The sequence below is a fragment of the Delphinus delphis genome, chromosome 10 (assembly GCF_949987515.2).
Source record: "Delphinus delphis chromosome 10, mDelDel1.2, whole genome shotgun sequence".
Taxonomy (NCBI): Eukaryota; Metazoa; Chordata; class Mammalia; order Artiodactyla; family Delphinidae; genus Delphinus; species Delphinus delphis.
The window spans coordinates 51255026-51269980 of NC_082692.2; the positions used below are offsets into that span (position 1 = coordinate 51255026).

Below are 14955 nucleotides of genomic sequence, written 5' to 3' on the forward strand. Positions count from 1 at the left end.
TCCTCTCCTTCTGGTATTTCTATTACATGTATATTATACCTTTGTTGTTGTTCCACAGACCTTGGATATTCTGTTTTATTTTTTTTCTAGTCTTCATTCTTTTCAGTTTTGGAGGTTTCTATTGATATAGCCTCTAATTCAGAGATGATTTCCTCAGCCATGGCCAGTCTATTCATAAACTCAGCATAGGCATCCTTCATTTCACCTGTAGCCTCGTTTTTTGGTTTTGTTTTTTGTTTTGTTTTGTTTTTGGTTCTTAGGATTTCCAGCTCTCTGCTTGCATTTCCCATTTATTCTTGCATGCTATCTCCTTTATCCATTGGAACTCCTAGCATATTAATCATAGTTTTAAATTCCTGGTCTGATACTTTCAGAATCCTTGCCATATCTGGTTCTGATGCTTCCTCTGTTTCTTTAAATTGTGGTTTTTTGCCTTTTGGTATGCCCTGCAATATTGTCTTCATAGCCAGACATGATACACTTGGTAAAAGGAATTGCTGTGAATAAGCCTTTAGTAATCAGGAGGTAAGGTATAGTCCTATGATTAGGTCTAAGTCTTTTAGTAAGTTGGACTGTGAACTTTACAAATGTTTCTTTTTTCTCTCTCCCCGCTTAGGTGGGAAAGGATGGCTAGAGCTGACTGGAGTTATGTATTTCCCTTCCCCAGGTCAGTTAGGCTCTGATAACACCCCAGCAGGTCAGGCTCTGGCTAATAGTTTCTTCTGAGGACAGGCCTTGTTAAGAACAGAATGCCTTTGCATTTTTCAAAATGGTTTCTGTTCCGCTCCCTGTGCCAGAAGCAACAAAGGGATTTTGTTTTTCCATATATTTATTGTGAGAACCCGATTAAGATCTTCAAGGCAAGTCCAGCATAATTGTGGGGACCACCATATGACTTAGTCCATCCTGGAGTTTTTAAGTCTCCACACTGAGACTGAGGTTTTCCTACCCACCTCCCTGCCCCCAGTTATTTGCAGTATTGATTCCTGCATGTGTGTCTCTCCATTGTTGCGAGCAGCAGTTTGTCCTGTGTCTTTCCCTCACTCACAGATCCAGGAAGAGTTGTTGATTTTTCAGTCTGTTCAGCTTTTTACTTGTTAGGACTGAGTGGTGACGTCCAAGCTCCTTACATGTAGAACCAGAAACCAGAAGTCTATTTATTGCTAAGCTATCTAAACTTAATGTTTTTCCTGCAAGGAAAAGGATGCTCCTTAGTACTAGCTTCAATTTAAACCTGGCATATATTTAATTGTTTTCTTCTTTATTATTTTAGCCTATGTTCATACTATTTCAGTGTTGGAAATTGCTCCAAATTTTTATTGATCCAAAATATATGAATACTCATATATTTTTAGGTAGCTAGGTGAATGGTAGCAAAATGGTAGCATTTTTCTCTTTTGTATTTTACATCTTTTAAAGCTCTTTAGCTTGTGGATATTTTTGCTTTGGCAAGGAATTTCAGAGGAGAATTGTTGCAGTCAATCAACATAGACAGTTGCTTGATCTTGAGTTTAAGAGAGAAGAAAGAAAAGCACCCATGCTGATGAAGATGATGACAAGCAGCCGGATGCTGCTGATGCTGTTGTATTCACCAAAAAATGTTTAAAAACAACTGAGAAAAACCCTTAAAATTTGGAATATCCTTTTGAGGTCTTTTAACTAGTACTTAGTATTTAAATTACATATTAAGTATATATCTTGACAATACATATGAATGGATGGAGCTTGACAGTATAATGCCAAATGGAAAAATAAGTTAAGGTAGAATACATACAGTAATTTTAAATAGTACAGACCATATTGTGTACTGTTTGTTTATACCTGTTTGTAATTAAAGTATAAAAATATGGCATTTATCCATATATATACCAGCTTTGATAGTGGCTACTCCTGAGTATGGGTGGGTGATATTGAGGAAGAAAGTATGAAGGGAGATTCAACTATGTCAGTAAAAAAAAAAATTTTTTTTTTAAATAAAATCATCCAAAGCAAATATATGTTTGAAACATTTTATAATAAATTTTTTAATAATATATTTTGTATGTTGGAAATTTAGAAACATAGAAAACTAATGTAAAGAAGCCATCACCCAGGTGTTAACTACATTTGCATTTTGTCATATTTTTTAAATTTTGTATGCTTTTATGAAATGCAAAACTGGTATTGTTTATATATAGTTTTTTTATTCTTTATATTCTTTTAACATAGCATGAGTCTGAATCATTGCAGGAGTGCCTTAACTGGCATGTTAATTACCTTTCAACATTTTTTAAAATTTCACTGTAAGAAATTGAGACAAAATTCATGTAACATAAATTCACTGTTTCAACCATTTTAAAGCATACAGTTCAGTGGTTTTTAGTATCCACTGTGTACCTACAGAACATTTTATCACCTCCTAAAGAAACCTTGTACCTCCCAATTATGCCTTTCCTCCATTAATTTAATTTCTGTTTAAAGACTTACCTATTCTGGACATTTCATGTAAATAAAACCCGCATTAAAAAAAGTGACCTTTTATGTATGGCTTCATTCCCTTAGCATAATCATTCATATTTTTGACATGTATCAGTACTTCCTTTTTATGGCTGAATAATCCATTGTATGGATAATACCACATTTTTTATTTTTTATTTTATTTTATTTTTTTGCGGTACGCGGGCCTCTCACTGTTGTGGCCTCTCCCGTTGGTGGAGCACAGGCTCCGGACGCGCAGGCCCAGCGGCCATGGTGCACGAGCCCAGCCGCTCCGCGGCATGTGGGACCTTCCCAGACCGGGGCACGAACCCGTGTCCCTTGCATCGGCAGGCGGACTCCCAACCACTGCGCCACCAGGGAAACCCAATACCACATTTTTTAAATTCACCATTAGTTGATGACATTGACTATTATGAATAGTGCTGTTAATGACATTTGTGTACAAGTTTTTATGTGGACATATATTTTCATTTCTCTTCCATATATACCTAAGAGTGGAATTATTGGTTGACGTGATAACTTTGTGATTAACTTTCTGGGGAACTGCCAGACTGTTTCCCACAGTGGTTTCCCAGTTTTACATTTCCACTGGCAATGTACGAGGGTTTTAATTTCTCCTAATCCTCGCCAATACTTGTTTTTTTTCCTAGTTTTTTTGTTTTACTTGCCTGTTGGTATGAAGTGGTATCTCATGGTTGTTGCTTTTGTTTTTTTGTGTGTTTTTTTTAATTGTGATAAAATACATGTAACATAAAAATTACCATCTTAACTATTTGTGAGTGTAGAGTCCAGTGTTGTTAAATAGATCATAATGTTGTGCAATCACCACCACCATCCATCACCATAGTTTTTCATCTTGTATAACTTGAAACTATATCTATTAAACAATAATCCCCCATTTTAACTTTCCCCAGCCCCTGACAACCACCATTCTACTTTCTGTCTCTATGATTTTGACAGCTCTAAGTATTTCATGTAAGTGGGATCATACAGTTTTTGTCTTTTTGTGACTGGATGATTTCACTTAATGTCCTCAAGGTTCATCCATGCTGTGGCATATGTCAGAATTTCCTTCCTTTATTAAGGCTGAAATAATGTTCCATTGTATTTATATACCACCTTTTGTTTACCCATTCGTTGATGGACACTTTGGTTGCTTCCATGCTTTAGCTATTATGAGTATGTTGCTATGAACATAGGTATACAGATATCTCTTAAAGACCTTGCTTTCAATTCTTTGGGGTATATATCCAGAAGTGAAATTGCCAGATCATGTGGTAATTCTATTTTCAATTTTTTGAGGAACCACCATATTGTTTTCTGTAGCAGCTGTACTATTTTACATTCTTATTAGCAGTACACAAGGGTTCTAATTTCTTCACATCCACATCAACACTTGTTTGTTTGTTTGTTTGTTTTGGATAGTAAGCCGTCTTAACAGGTTTGAGGTGATAGCTCATTGTAGTTTTGATTTGCATTTCTCTAGTGATCAGTGAGGTTGAGCATCTTTTCATGTGGTTAATGGCCATTTGTATATCTTTGGAGAAATGTTTACTCAAGTCCCTTGCCTAGTTTTGAATTGGATTTTTTGGTTTTCGGTTGATGAGTTTTAGGAGTTCTCAATATACTCTCAATAGTAATCCTTTATAAGTTACATGATTTTCAAATGTTTTCTCTCATTCTATGGATTGCCTTTTTCACTCTGTTAATATTGTCTTTGAGTCACAAAATTTTTAATTTTTCATGAAGTCCAGTTTGTCTATTTTTTTTTTATTGCTGTGCCTTTGGTGTCATATCCAAGAGATCATTGCCAAATCTAATGGCATGAAGCTTTTGCCCTGTGTTTTCTTCTAAGAGTTTTATAGTTTTAGGTCTAACATTTAGGTGTATTTGAGTTAGTTTTTGTATATGCTGTTAGGTAAGGGTCCAAATTCATTATTTTGCACATTGATATCTAGTTTCCCCAGCACTGTTTGCTGAAGGGACTGTCCTTTCCCCATTGAGAGGACTTGGCACCCTTATTGAAAATCATTTGACCATATATGCAAAGGTTTATTTCTGGGTTCTTTATTTTGTTCCATTGGCCTGTGTGTATTATATGTATGTCTTTATGCCAGCACCACACTGTTCGATTACTTTAGCTTTGTAGTAAGTTTTAAAATCAAGAAGTGTTTGTCCTCTGTCTTTGTTGTTCTTTTCGGGATTCTTTTGGCTATTAGGGGTCCCTTGAGATTCCATATGAATTTTAGGGTGGGTTTTTTACTTCTGCAAAGAAAAAAAAAATCATTGGATTTTGATATGGATTGCATTGACTCTGTAGATCAATTTGGGTAGTATTGTCATCCTCCCATCCATGAATGACCATGAGACGTTTCCATTTGTTTATGTTTTCTTTAAACAATGTTTTATAGTTTTCATCATACAAGTCTTTTACTTCATTAGTTGACTTGTATTTTATTCTTTTTGATGCTATTGGAAATTTTTTTGTAATTTCCTTTTTGCATTGTTCATTGTTAGAGTATAGAAATGCAACTGATTTTTGTGTGTTGACTTTCTATCTTGCTATTTTGCTGAGTTCATTTATTAGCTCTAACAGTTTTTTGTGTATGTGGAATCTAGTGCTTTCTCCCTATGAGATCATATCTGCGAACAGGGCTGATGTTACGTCTTCCTTTCCAATTTGGATGCCTTATATTTGTTTTTCTTGCTTAATTGCTCCGGCTAGAACTTCAAGTACTATGTTGAATAGAGGTGGTGAAAGTAGGCATCCTTGTCTTGTTCCTGATCATAGAGGAAAAACTTCAGTCTTTCACCACTGAATATGTTTGCTATGGGTTTTTCATATATGGCTTTTGTTATATATTAACATGTAATACATGTTATTAAGTATGTAATATATTTTATACTATATACTCGTGCATAGTATTTTGTATATTAATGTTATTTATACATTTTTTATACATGATATCTCTCAGTTGGATGAAAGTATTCCTCTAATTGGACTCCTCAGGGAAGGCCCATGAGTATCATATTCCTGAAGTCCTCGCATGTTTAAATCTGTTTTTTATAGTGTCATTTATGAGGGTTTGGCTAGATAGAAAGATCTGGGTCATTTGTTCTTTACTTGAATTTCTTGGAATTGTTGTACTATCATCATTTTGCTTATTATTGTCAAGAACCTAATTTTATGTGTTTCATAACAAACATGATCTTTTTATCCTGAAGTAATAATTAGTTTTTTCTCTATAGCATTGAAGTCTAATGAATTTCCTAGGATATGTCCCAAAGTTGACACTTCTGGTAATGGTGACCCCTTTCAACATGTATATTGATCATTTTTATTTCTGGAAAGTTGTCTTTGATTATAGTTTCAAATATTAGTTTGTTTCACTGTTTTGTTTTTCTTGGATCCTCTTCCTGTTTGTTTGAATTCCAGTTCTATCACTCAGGGTTGTTTAAACCTCCCGAATATCTATTTCATCAACTATAAAATGGAAGTAATAATAGTACCTACCTCATATGGTTTAAATAAGTTAATGCATGTAAAGGTATAGAACATTGTAGGAACACAGAAAGTGATGAGTACATGTTTGTTATTACTTCTATTGTTACTGTCACCAAAAACAGAGGTAATGCAGATAGAATAGTACTTAGAACAATACTTACTACCATATTGCCTCCTATAGTTGTGGGTTTTTTTTTTTTTTTAAGTTTCCTCCTGTGCCTTTGTAATCAGTCCTCTCCTTAACCCGTATTACTTGCAACCACAGATCTGATTTCTGTCTGTATGACTCTGGGAGTTTCTTTTCCAGAATGCCATGTTATAGAAGCAGATAGTATGGGGTAGCCTTTTGTGTCTGACTTACTTCATGTAGCATAATACTTCTGAGAGTCATCTATGTTGTTGCATGTTTTAGTAGTTTGTAACATTTTATTGCTGAGTAGTATTCTGTTGTATGGATGTGCTGTAATTTATTTTGTTTTCCAGCTTTTGGTAATTATGAATAAAGAGGCTATAAATATTTGCATACAGTTCTTCATATGGACATAAACTAGCATTTCTCTTGAATAAATGCCTAGGTGTGGGATTGCTGGTTTGTAAAATAACTGCATGTTTAATTTTATTAAAAGCTGCCAAATGGTTTTTGCAAGTGACTATCATTTTGCATTCCCTTCATCAGAGTATGAAGAGTTGCATTTATTTTGTTTGCATCACCAGCACATAGTTTGTTCATATTTAACAGTTTTGTGGTGGTATCTCATGGTTTTAACTTACTTTTCCCCAATGACTAATATTATCTTTTCATGTACTTATTTCCCATTCCTTTTCTTCTTTGGTGAAATGTCTGTTCATATCTTTTGCCTATGTTTTGGTTGGGCTGTTCGGCTTTTTATTACTGAGTTGTAAGAGTTCTTTATATATTCTGGAAATAAGTCCTTTATCAGATAGATGTATGTTTTGCAAACATTTTCTCCCAGTATGTGGCTTGTCTTTATTTTTTTTAACATCTTTCTAAGTAGAAATTTTTAGTTTTGATCAAGTCTACTTTACCATTTTCTCTTTTATGGATCTTGCTTTTGGTGTGTCATCTAAGAAATCTTAGCCTACTCCAAAGTTACAAACATTTTCTCATGTTTTTACTTCTAGAAACTCAATAGTTTTAGGTTTTACATTAAGATCTGTTATCTGTTTCAAGTTGATTATGGTCTGTGGTGCAGGAAAAGGGCTGAGGTTCTCTTTGGGGAGGATATTGATATCCTGTCATTCGAACATCATTGTTGAAAAGACTCTCCTTTCTCCACTGAATTACTCACCTTGATAGCCTTGTCAGAATAGGTTGACTGTATACACGTCAGTCTATTTTGGGATTCTTCTGTTTTATTGAGATCTCTATATATCTATCACCATGTTGTCTTGAAATCAGGTAGCGTGAGTGATTTAACTTTGTTCCTCTTTTCATAATTATTTTGGCTGTTCCTAGTCCTTTGCTTCATATAAATTTTAAATTGGCTTATCAACATCTACCCCAATGAGTTGGGATTTCTGCTTTTATTGGGAGTACATTAAATCTATACATAGTTTGGGGAGAATTCTTATCTTAACAATATGAAGTCTTCTGATGCATGAACATGGTTATCTCTTTTCATTATTTTATTTCTCAGTTTTGGCTTTAATTTTTCTAGATTATAAATTAGTCATTTGAGACCATCTCTTCTAATATAAGCACTTAAAGGTAAAAGTTTCCCTCTAAGCACTGTTTTAGCTGCACTGCACAGACTTTTTTTGAGAAATAATATTTGCATACCATAAAATTTACCCTTTTAAAGTATACAATTCAGTGGCTTTTAGTTTATGAATAAAGTTATAACACAAATTCCAGGGTTGTAATTTTCTCACTTTAAAATTTTTCAATATTTTAATATACTCCCTCCCCTATTCACATCTTAGAATAGGACCCACCTTGTTATTTGACCCTGTTCAAAGGTAAACTTTTTCAAAGTTGGCATGGTTTGGGGGAGGAGATTGGAGTGTATTTTGTCCCACATGTGCACTGTAACATTGAATTCAAAGCAGTGTTTCATAGTCTGTTAGAAGTCTTTTACAGCTCTAAGTGCTGTAAAACTAAGAGTGTTTTCTTTTCTTTCTCTCTCCCTCCCTTCCTTTTTTGTTTGTTTGTTTGTTTTACAATTTCCCCAAAGATTGGATGTCACTTGTAGTTTGTTTTAATGTACTAACAGAAATAGAAGCCCATTTTGAAAGTAAAGAATTCCTTGAAATAAGCTCTATAGAAAGCATACTGTTAAATTTGAACATGGAGATAACTCTTTTAATACAGAATTACCTATAATGTTTAATACAGAATTACCTATAATAGGACTTACATCTATCATTTCTTACTCAGTTCATCTTAAAGATGACCCTTTGCTCTTGGCATAAGTATTTAGAGCTTGTGTTTCTAGAATTTTAAATTCTGTTTTCTGAAGGTGCTAATATATTTTGATTTTTCAAATGAGCATGTAAACTCTTTGATTAGTTTTTTTAAGACAATAGAGATTTCTCAACTTTTTGAACCTTCATTTATTGCACGTTGTCTTTCCAGTTCAGAGTAATTGAGAATTTTACTGACATATCATTAGGCCTTCTAGAAATTTTAAGAATATAAATTTATTGAAGATATGATTGTGGTATCTGAAAATTTCTAGGTAATGATAAGTTTTCAAAAATGGATGCTCATAATTGAGATATAGATGATCACATTCAGATGAAGAAAAACTACAGATTAAGGTGTTATGTCTAAGCAGACCTACCATGTAAAAATGTAGACTTACTGAGCAAATTTATTCTTTAGTTAAAAATTAGTTAAAAATCTTAGTTTGTTGATATTAATCATCTTACGATAGAAACTATTACAAATGGAAAAATAGAAGTTGTTCCTTTTAAGATGATTCTTTTTACTAAAAACTGTATAATAAAAAAAAAAAAACCAAAGCTATTCCTAAAATGTCTGACTACTGTCCAGTGTTATAAATGTAATATATATTAAGTGGATCCAAGTATCTGTATAACCTCATTACTCTTTCTTAAAAATAATCTTTGCTTTTTGTAATACAAGTTTACTAAACATTTAACCTTTTTTCATTCAGCAGGAACATTTATAAACTTTATTATATCAGTTGCTTGTTTGTTTTTTAGGTAAAATCTGTAAAAACTGGGTCAGTTTTTTGGACGATGTGCTGCTGCTTGTCATATTTCTATATGGTAAGATTTCATGTTTGAAACTACATGAGGGCAAACAAGTCTTTGGCAGCTGGATCAGTGACTCTTCATCATTCCCTTCTCAGCCAGGGCTACTTCCCCACTTCGTTTCTCCTGCAGTCTTTAAGAACTTTTGTTTAATGTATTCTCTTTCCTTACTACCACTCTCTTCCCTACTCCCACCTTCAGGGCCTGGTATGGACTTTTACTTTAGTGGGGAGGGTTAATACTCAACCCCTCAAACGTAATACTTGCAGCAAGTGAAACAAAAACTTTTCTTTCGAATGTACAACTTTTCCTAAATAATGATCACATTCTCTAGGTTAACCTGTAAACTACTTAACATAATTTTTTTCAACAGATTACTTAAAATTGGGGTTCAGTATTACCTCTTTAATCTCCTGCCTTTCTTTCCCACACCACAGCCTATATAGTAGCCTTATGCTGAAAATTAATGATAATCTTAAGTAACTTTTTTTGTTTCTTAAACAAATGTCATGGAATTTGTACTTCCATATTATCCATGCCCCTTTTAAAGTGGTTAAAGGTTAGGGCACATTCTGTGCAGTTGTACTCAATAATAGCAAACCCATTCTCTTTCAAGTTTAGACTGAAATTTTGGAAATAACCAGAAGTCCTTCAGTTAGAACTGGAACTCCACCGAAGTAATGTTGTCTTTGGTGAAAAATAGCATATGACTGAAGCAGTAAACCGGTGTTCTTATATGAACTGTAAACTGAAGACCATTTCTTACAAATTGTTCTTCTACGTTTTAGACAAGGGCAGCATTGTTAGAACATGTATGTTAACATATAGTCTCCTAAGATGACTGTTGGTACAAATGGTTCTTTTAAGCTTTTAATTATTAGAGAACATGCAAGAACTTTGATCTTGACAGACCTTATTGCCTATTACTGAATGTACTTAATAAATTCTATTGGTTTGGAATAAACATTATCTTTAGAACCTTTATTGATTTAGACCAGAACATAACATACTCAATTGTCTGGTAAATAGAATTATTCTAATTTTGTGCTACAGGCTAAACATTAAACTGGGATCTTGATTTGTATCCATTGGTAGGAAGAAATTTATACCCAAGGTAGCACCTTTTGTCTTGAGGATCACAAAGCACATCCAGATCATCTGAGTATTCCTTTTAGTTGTTGACTAATGCTAACATCCATTGTTCTTATTCTTAGTGAAGTTTCTTGCAATGTATTTATCATCAAAAATGGAGGGAGTAAAAGGGTTTTTTTTCTTTAAAAAATTGATGATCTATATTCTAAAAGTCTATCTCCATGACAGTCTTTTTATTGCCAATTCACAAATTATATTGTTCTCAGTGTTCTTATAAGTTTAATTTAATTTGACCATTTCTCCAGTGAATATATAAAAGTGTATTGGATTTATGGTATTGTGTTGTTTTACTTATCAATAAAAATAAAGAAAAATAGGTTATTTGTAGGTTACAAATCCATTTTTAAGCATCTCAAAATTGCTAAAAATCCTTGTGTTTATATTTGCTTATTATATGTTTAGATTGTCATGACATGTCATCACAAAACTTATCTATTTTAAAAAGCAAATATATAAATTATTTAACTTAGCATTTCTTTACTCATAGGTCTCTGCTTGGGGTGGTTATGTGTTTATTATCAACCTTATTCCACTGCATGTTTTTGTGTTGTTACTAATGCAGAGATACAGCAAAAGAGTCTACATAGGTAAGTGATTTGACTTCTGATAGCTGTCAACTTCTAAGAGGTGTTTCATATACGTTCTTTTCATTGAACAGACATTTCTGTTAGGTTAGTATTATTCATGAGGAGGTAAAAATAATTTTAGAGTTATTTTGCTTTTTTTTTGCTTTTTGTATTAAGGAGGGTCAGGCATTTTTACTAAGTATGTTGTTACCAACTTTCCCTTAATGAGTTTTTGTTGAAATTAGTCTAGATTTAATATTTGTCAACCTTTTTTGTTAATTCGGGGGTATGGGCATTTCTATCATTCACATATACATATTATTCAAATTCAGCTTACTGTAAGAGATAAGGATCCTTAACAGTTTAATGAACTTTTGAAAGCTCTTTCTGTATAATATACAACAGACTGTCTTAGTCCATTCGAGCTGCTATAACAAAATACCAGAGACTGAGTAGTTTATAAACAATAGAAATTTATTTCTCAGCTTTGGATGCTAAAAAATCCAAAATCAGGGAACCAGAATGTTCACATTCTTGTAAGTGCTGTTTTCCTGTTCCACAGCTGGTACCTTCTTTGTCCCCACCTGGTAGAAGGAATGAGCAAGCTCTCTGGGGCCTCTTTTAAAAGGGTACTGCTCCCTTGGAGCCCTCATTACCTAATCACCTCCCAAAGGCTACCTCCTAATACCATTTCCTTGGGCATTAGGTTTTCAACATTGAATTCTGGGGAGAAACAAACATTCGGACCATAGTAGAGACTGCGTATTTTCTCTGCACGATTTTAATTTGCTCTGCAGGTTTTAAAACATATCTTTTGAATAAGATGCTTAATAATAGATGATGTCTCAAATCTTAGAGCTCATTTTCTATGAGAGAGACAGAACTTTTATGGGTTGAACTAATCACAGAGAAGTTATGATCTGAAACCAGTGTCTTAGTAAAATAATATAATTCCATTATTATAATGTTGGAAAACAGTAACAAAAAGATATAAATCTTATTTACTTGATTAAAAAACATAGTAGTTTGGCAATTTCTCAAAAATTTAATCATAGAGTTACCATATGACCCACAATTCCACTCCTAGGTATATACCTAAGAGAATTGAAAATATATATTTACTTTGTAACTGCTTAGGATGTGTCTATATGAACTGTGTACTATATGCTTCCGTTATAGTCCTTACAATATTTTATTGTCTTATTTTCTGTAACAATTTTCCATGGATTCTTTGGGCTTAAGGTATATTAAAAGGGAGACTGTGACTCTGGGACTTCCCTGGTGACCCAGTGGTTAAGAATTTGCCTGCCGATGCAGGGGACACGGGTTCAATCCCATGTGCCACGGAGCAACTAAGCCAGTGGGCCACAGCTAAAAGAAAAGAAAAAATATATATTTACATGAAAACTTGTACTGTAACATTTATAGCAGCATTAATTATTCATGATAGCCAAAAAGTGAAGACAAACCAATGTCCATCAACTGATGAATGAATAAAGTGTGGTATATCCATGCAATGGGATATTATTTGGCAATGAAAAGGAATAAAGTACTGATAACATGCTACATCATGAGCCTTGAAAACATTGTGCTAAGTAAAATAAGCCAGACACAAAAGGCCATATGCTGTAGGATTCTTTTCGTATGAAGTGTCCAGTGCTGGCAAATCCATAAAGACAGCAAGCAGATTAGAGACAGGAAGTTGATTTAGTGGTTGCCAGGGGTCTGGGTAGTAGAGGAGTGACTGCTAATGGGTATGGGGTTTCTTTTGGGGGTGAGGAAATGTTCTGGAATTAGACAGTGGTGATAGTTACACAGCTTTGTGAATATAATAAAAACCACTCGATGGTACATTTTAAAAGGATAAGGTTTTTTTTGTTAGTACAAATTATATCAATTTTTAAAAGAGTATATTAATTATATTTATAGCCATTTCAGCATACTTCATAATAATCACCACTGAAATAGTACATCTGTATGTATCAAGTTATTCTTATATAAGCACAAACTGTCCTAAATTCTTCACATGTATTTAACTCACTTAGCCTTCATAACCACACTGTGAGGATAGGTACTATTACTATCCTCATTTTACAGATGAGGAAACAAGAGAAGACATAATTTGCTCAAAATCATGTAGCTAGTAATGGAGCTGAAGCCTGAACTTAGATATTTTGGCTCCATAGCCCGTAATGCAAAAAAATCACTGTAACTGTGTGCCTGCCATGTAAATAAATACCTTACTGGGGAAATATATCAACCTATGATAAATCTCTTTACCCTGAAAACACTGTAAACAATCATTGGAATCCAGAAAAGAAGATGACAGATTAAACAATAACTCTTGGCTTTTTGTTTTGGAACTATACAAGGAAAAACATTTTAAGTTAAATGCTTATGGGGAAGAACTAAGAGTTTCTTTGTTTAATTTCAAAAATTGGGGTCCTGAGAATGTAATGATCAGGAGAACAGAGTTAGGGAGAAGATTGAGGGATAGACTTTTGTGAAATGCCCCTGAATCAGGAAGAGGAAGAACTAAAGGAAGAGTTAGAAGTAGCCAGATAAATACATTGTTAAGGAGGTCAAATGGGAGTATTTTCTACATAAAAGTTTAAAGCATGAACAGTGACCAAGTCCTCTTAAGTGTTAGCACTAAGATCAAGTAGGATGAGAGTTGAGAAAAGACCTTGTATTTGATGAATAGGATTTCTCTGGTCACTTTAGAAAAGCATACAGTTAACATTGCTTTGGTTGGCTCTTGAGAATATAAGAATATTAGAAGAGCTTTTCAGAGGGAAGAAAAATAAAATGGGTTAGGGATGTTATGGATGTGTATGAAGTTAGATTAGCAAACTCTTAGATAATTTCATGGTGTTCAAATTCTCCACCCCGCCCTCCTTGTTTCTATTTAGCTCTGGAAGTTACCAAGGAACATCATCTTATACTTTCAAATTATATTTATTTGTTTTTTTTCTGCTGTACTATCCTTGATTTCATTTTAGGTATCAGTATTAAGTATATTTGCTGTTTTTAAAAGTTGTGTGTCTCTCCACTCAGGTGTTTTGAACAAGTCACTTCTTGCTGCTTTTACAAATAGAGCTTATAAAATAATAGTTTACAAGACTCATTCTCTACATAGTTTGCAATGAACAGCATCCTGGAAAAAGAAAAATTATTTTTCTCATTATGTATATCTGTTAAGTTAGTCACTGGATTTCTCTCTGCTGGTCGAGAAGAATCCGTGGAGGGTTTTTTTTATTTTTAGTTTTTGGGGGGTGTTGGGGGGGAATCTTGTGAGCTTTAATTTCATACAAGTTTCTTAGCATTTTTCACCCTGCTTATTTACCCGCATTCACAGTAGTCAAGTAATCAAGCCGTAATAAAGTATCTTTATTAGTCAAAAGCTTCAACAGTCTTACAAGCCTTTAATCGTATTTGTTAATAATAAAGCAAAATTGGTTGAATTTTAAAGTATTTCCTCACTATGTTTCTTTTGGTTAGTACTGTTTTGGTTGAGAGAAACAGGGGGTGGCAAAGGAATATTTTGCTAGCCCTTTCATTATCACCCAGGAGATAAAGCAACTCAGAAATGGTAAGGTGATTTAATGGTGGATCAAAGTTAACAGGAATATAATATTCACAAAACCTTTTCTAACTTTATTTAAGTAAAAGGAAGTATAGCAGTACTTTAAAAGCATGAAGGGTACTGTCAACGTAAGTTGTTTAAGAAGGTACTTAAAGGTTAGTTTGGGGAACAGCAGGTGCTTCTTGAAAACTTGACATTCTTTTGGAACTCGAATCAGGTCTTTCAGTGCCTTTTATTTAATAGAACAATTCATTTGTACACCTTAAGTCAAGGACAGTGGTTTGTTTCTTCTCTATATCAGTCTGGTCCCACCCCATACCCTTGGATTAAAAAAAAAATAAAGTACTTTAAAAAAATTTTTTTTAAATTTTTGGTTGCGTTGGGTCTTTGTTGCTGTGCACAGGCTTTCTGTAGTTGTGTCGAGCGGG

General features: G+C 33.7%; 1 protein-coding gene across 1 annotated transcript in view; it reads left to right on the forward strand.

The window, feature by feature from the left end:
- The window catches only part of STT3B (STT3 oligosaccharyltransferase complex catalytic subunit B), a 98102-nt gene that overhangs the window by 59445 nt on the left and 23702 nt on the right, over positions 1 to 14955 (forward strand). The window contains exons 4-5 of the mRNA XM_060022089.1: positions 9173 to 9238; positions 10863 to 10962. Coding sequence (XP_059878072.1) covers positions 9173 to 9238; positions 10863 to 10962 — 166 coding nt within the window. The remainder of the gene's footprint in view (positions 1 to 9172; positions 9239 to 10862; positions 10963 to 14955) is intronic.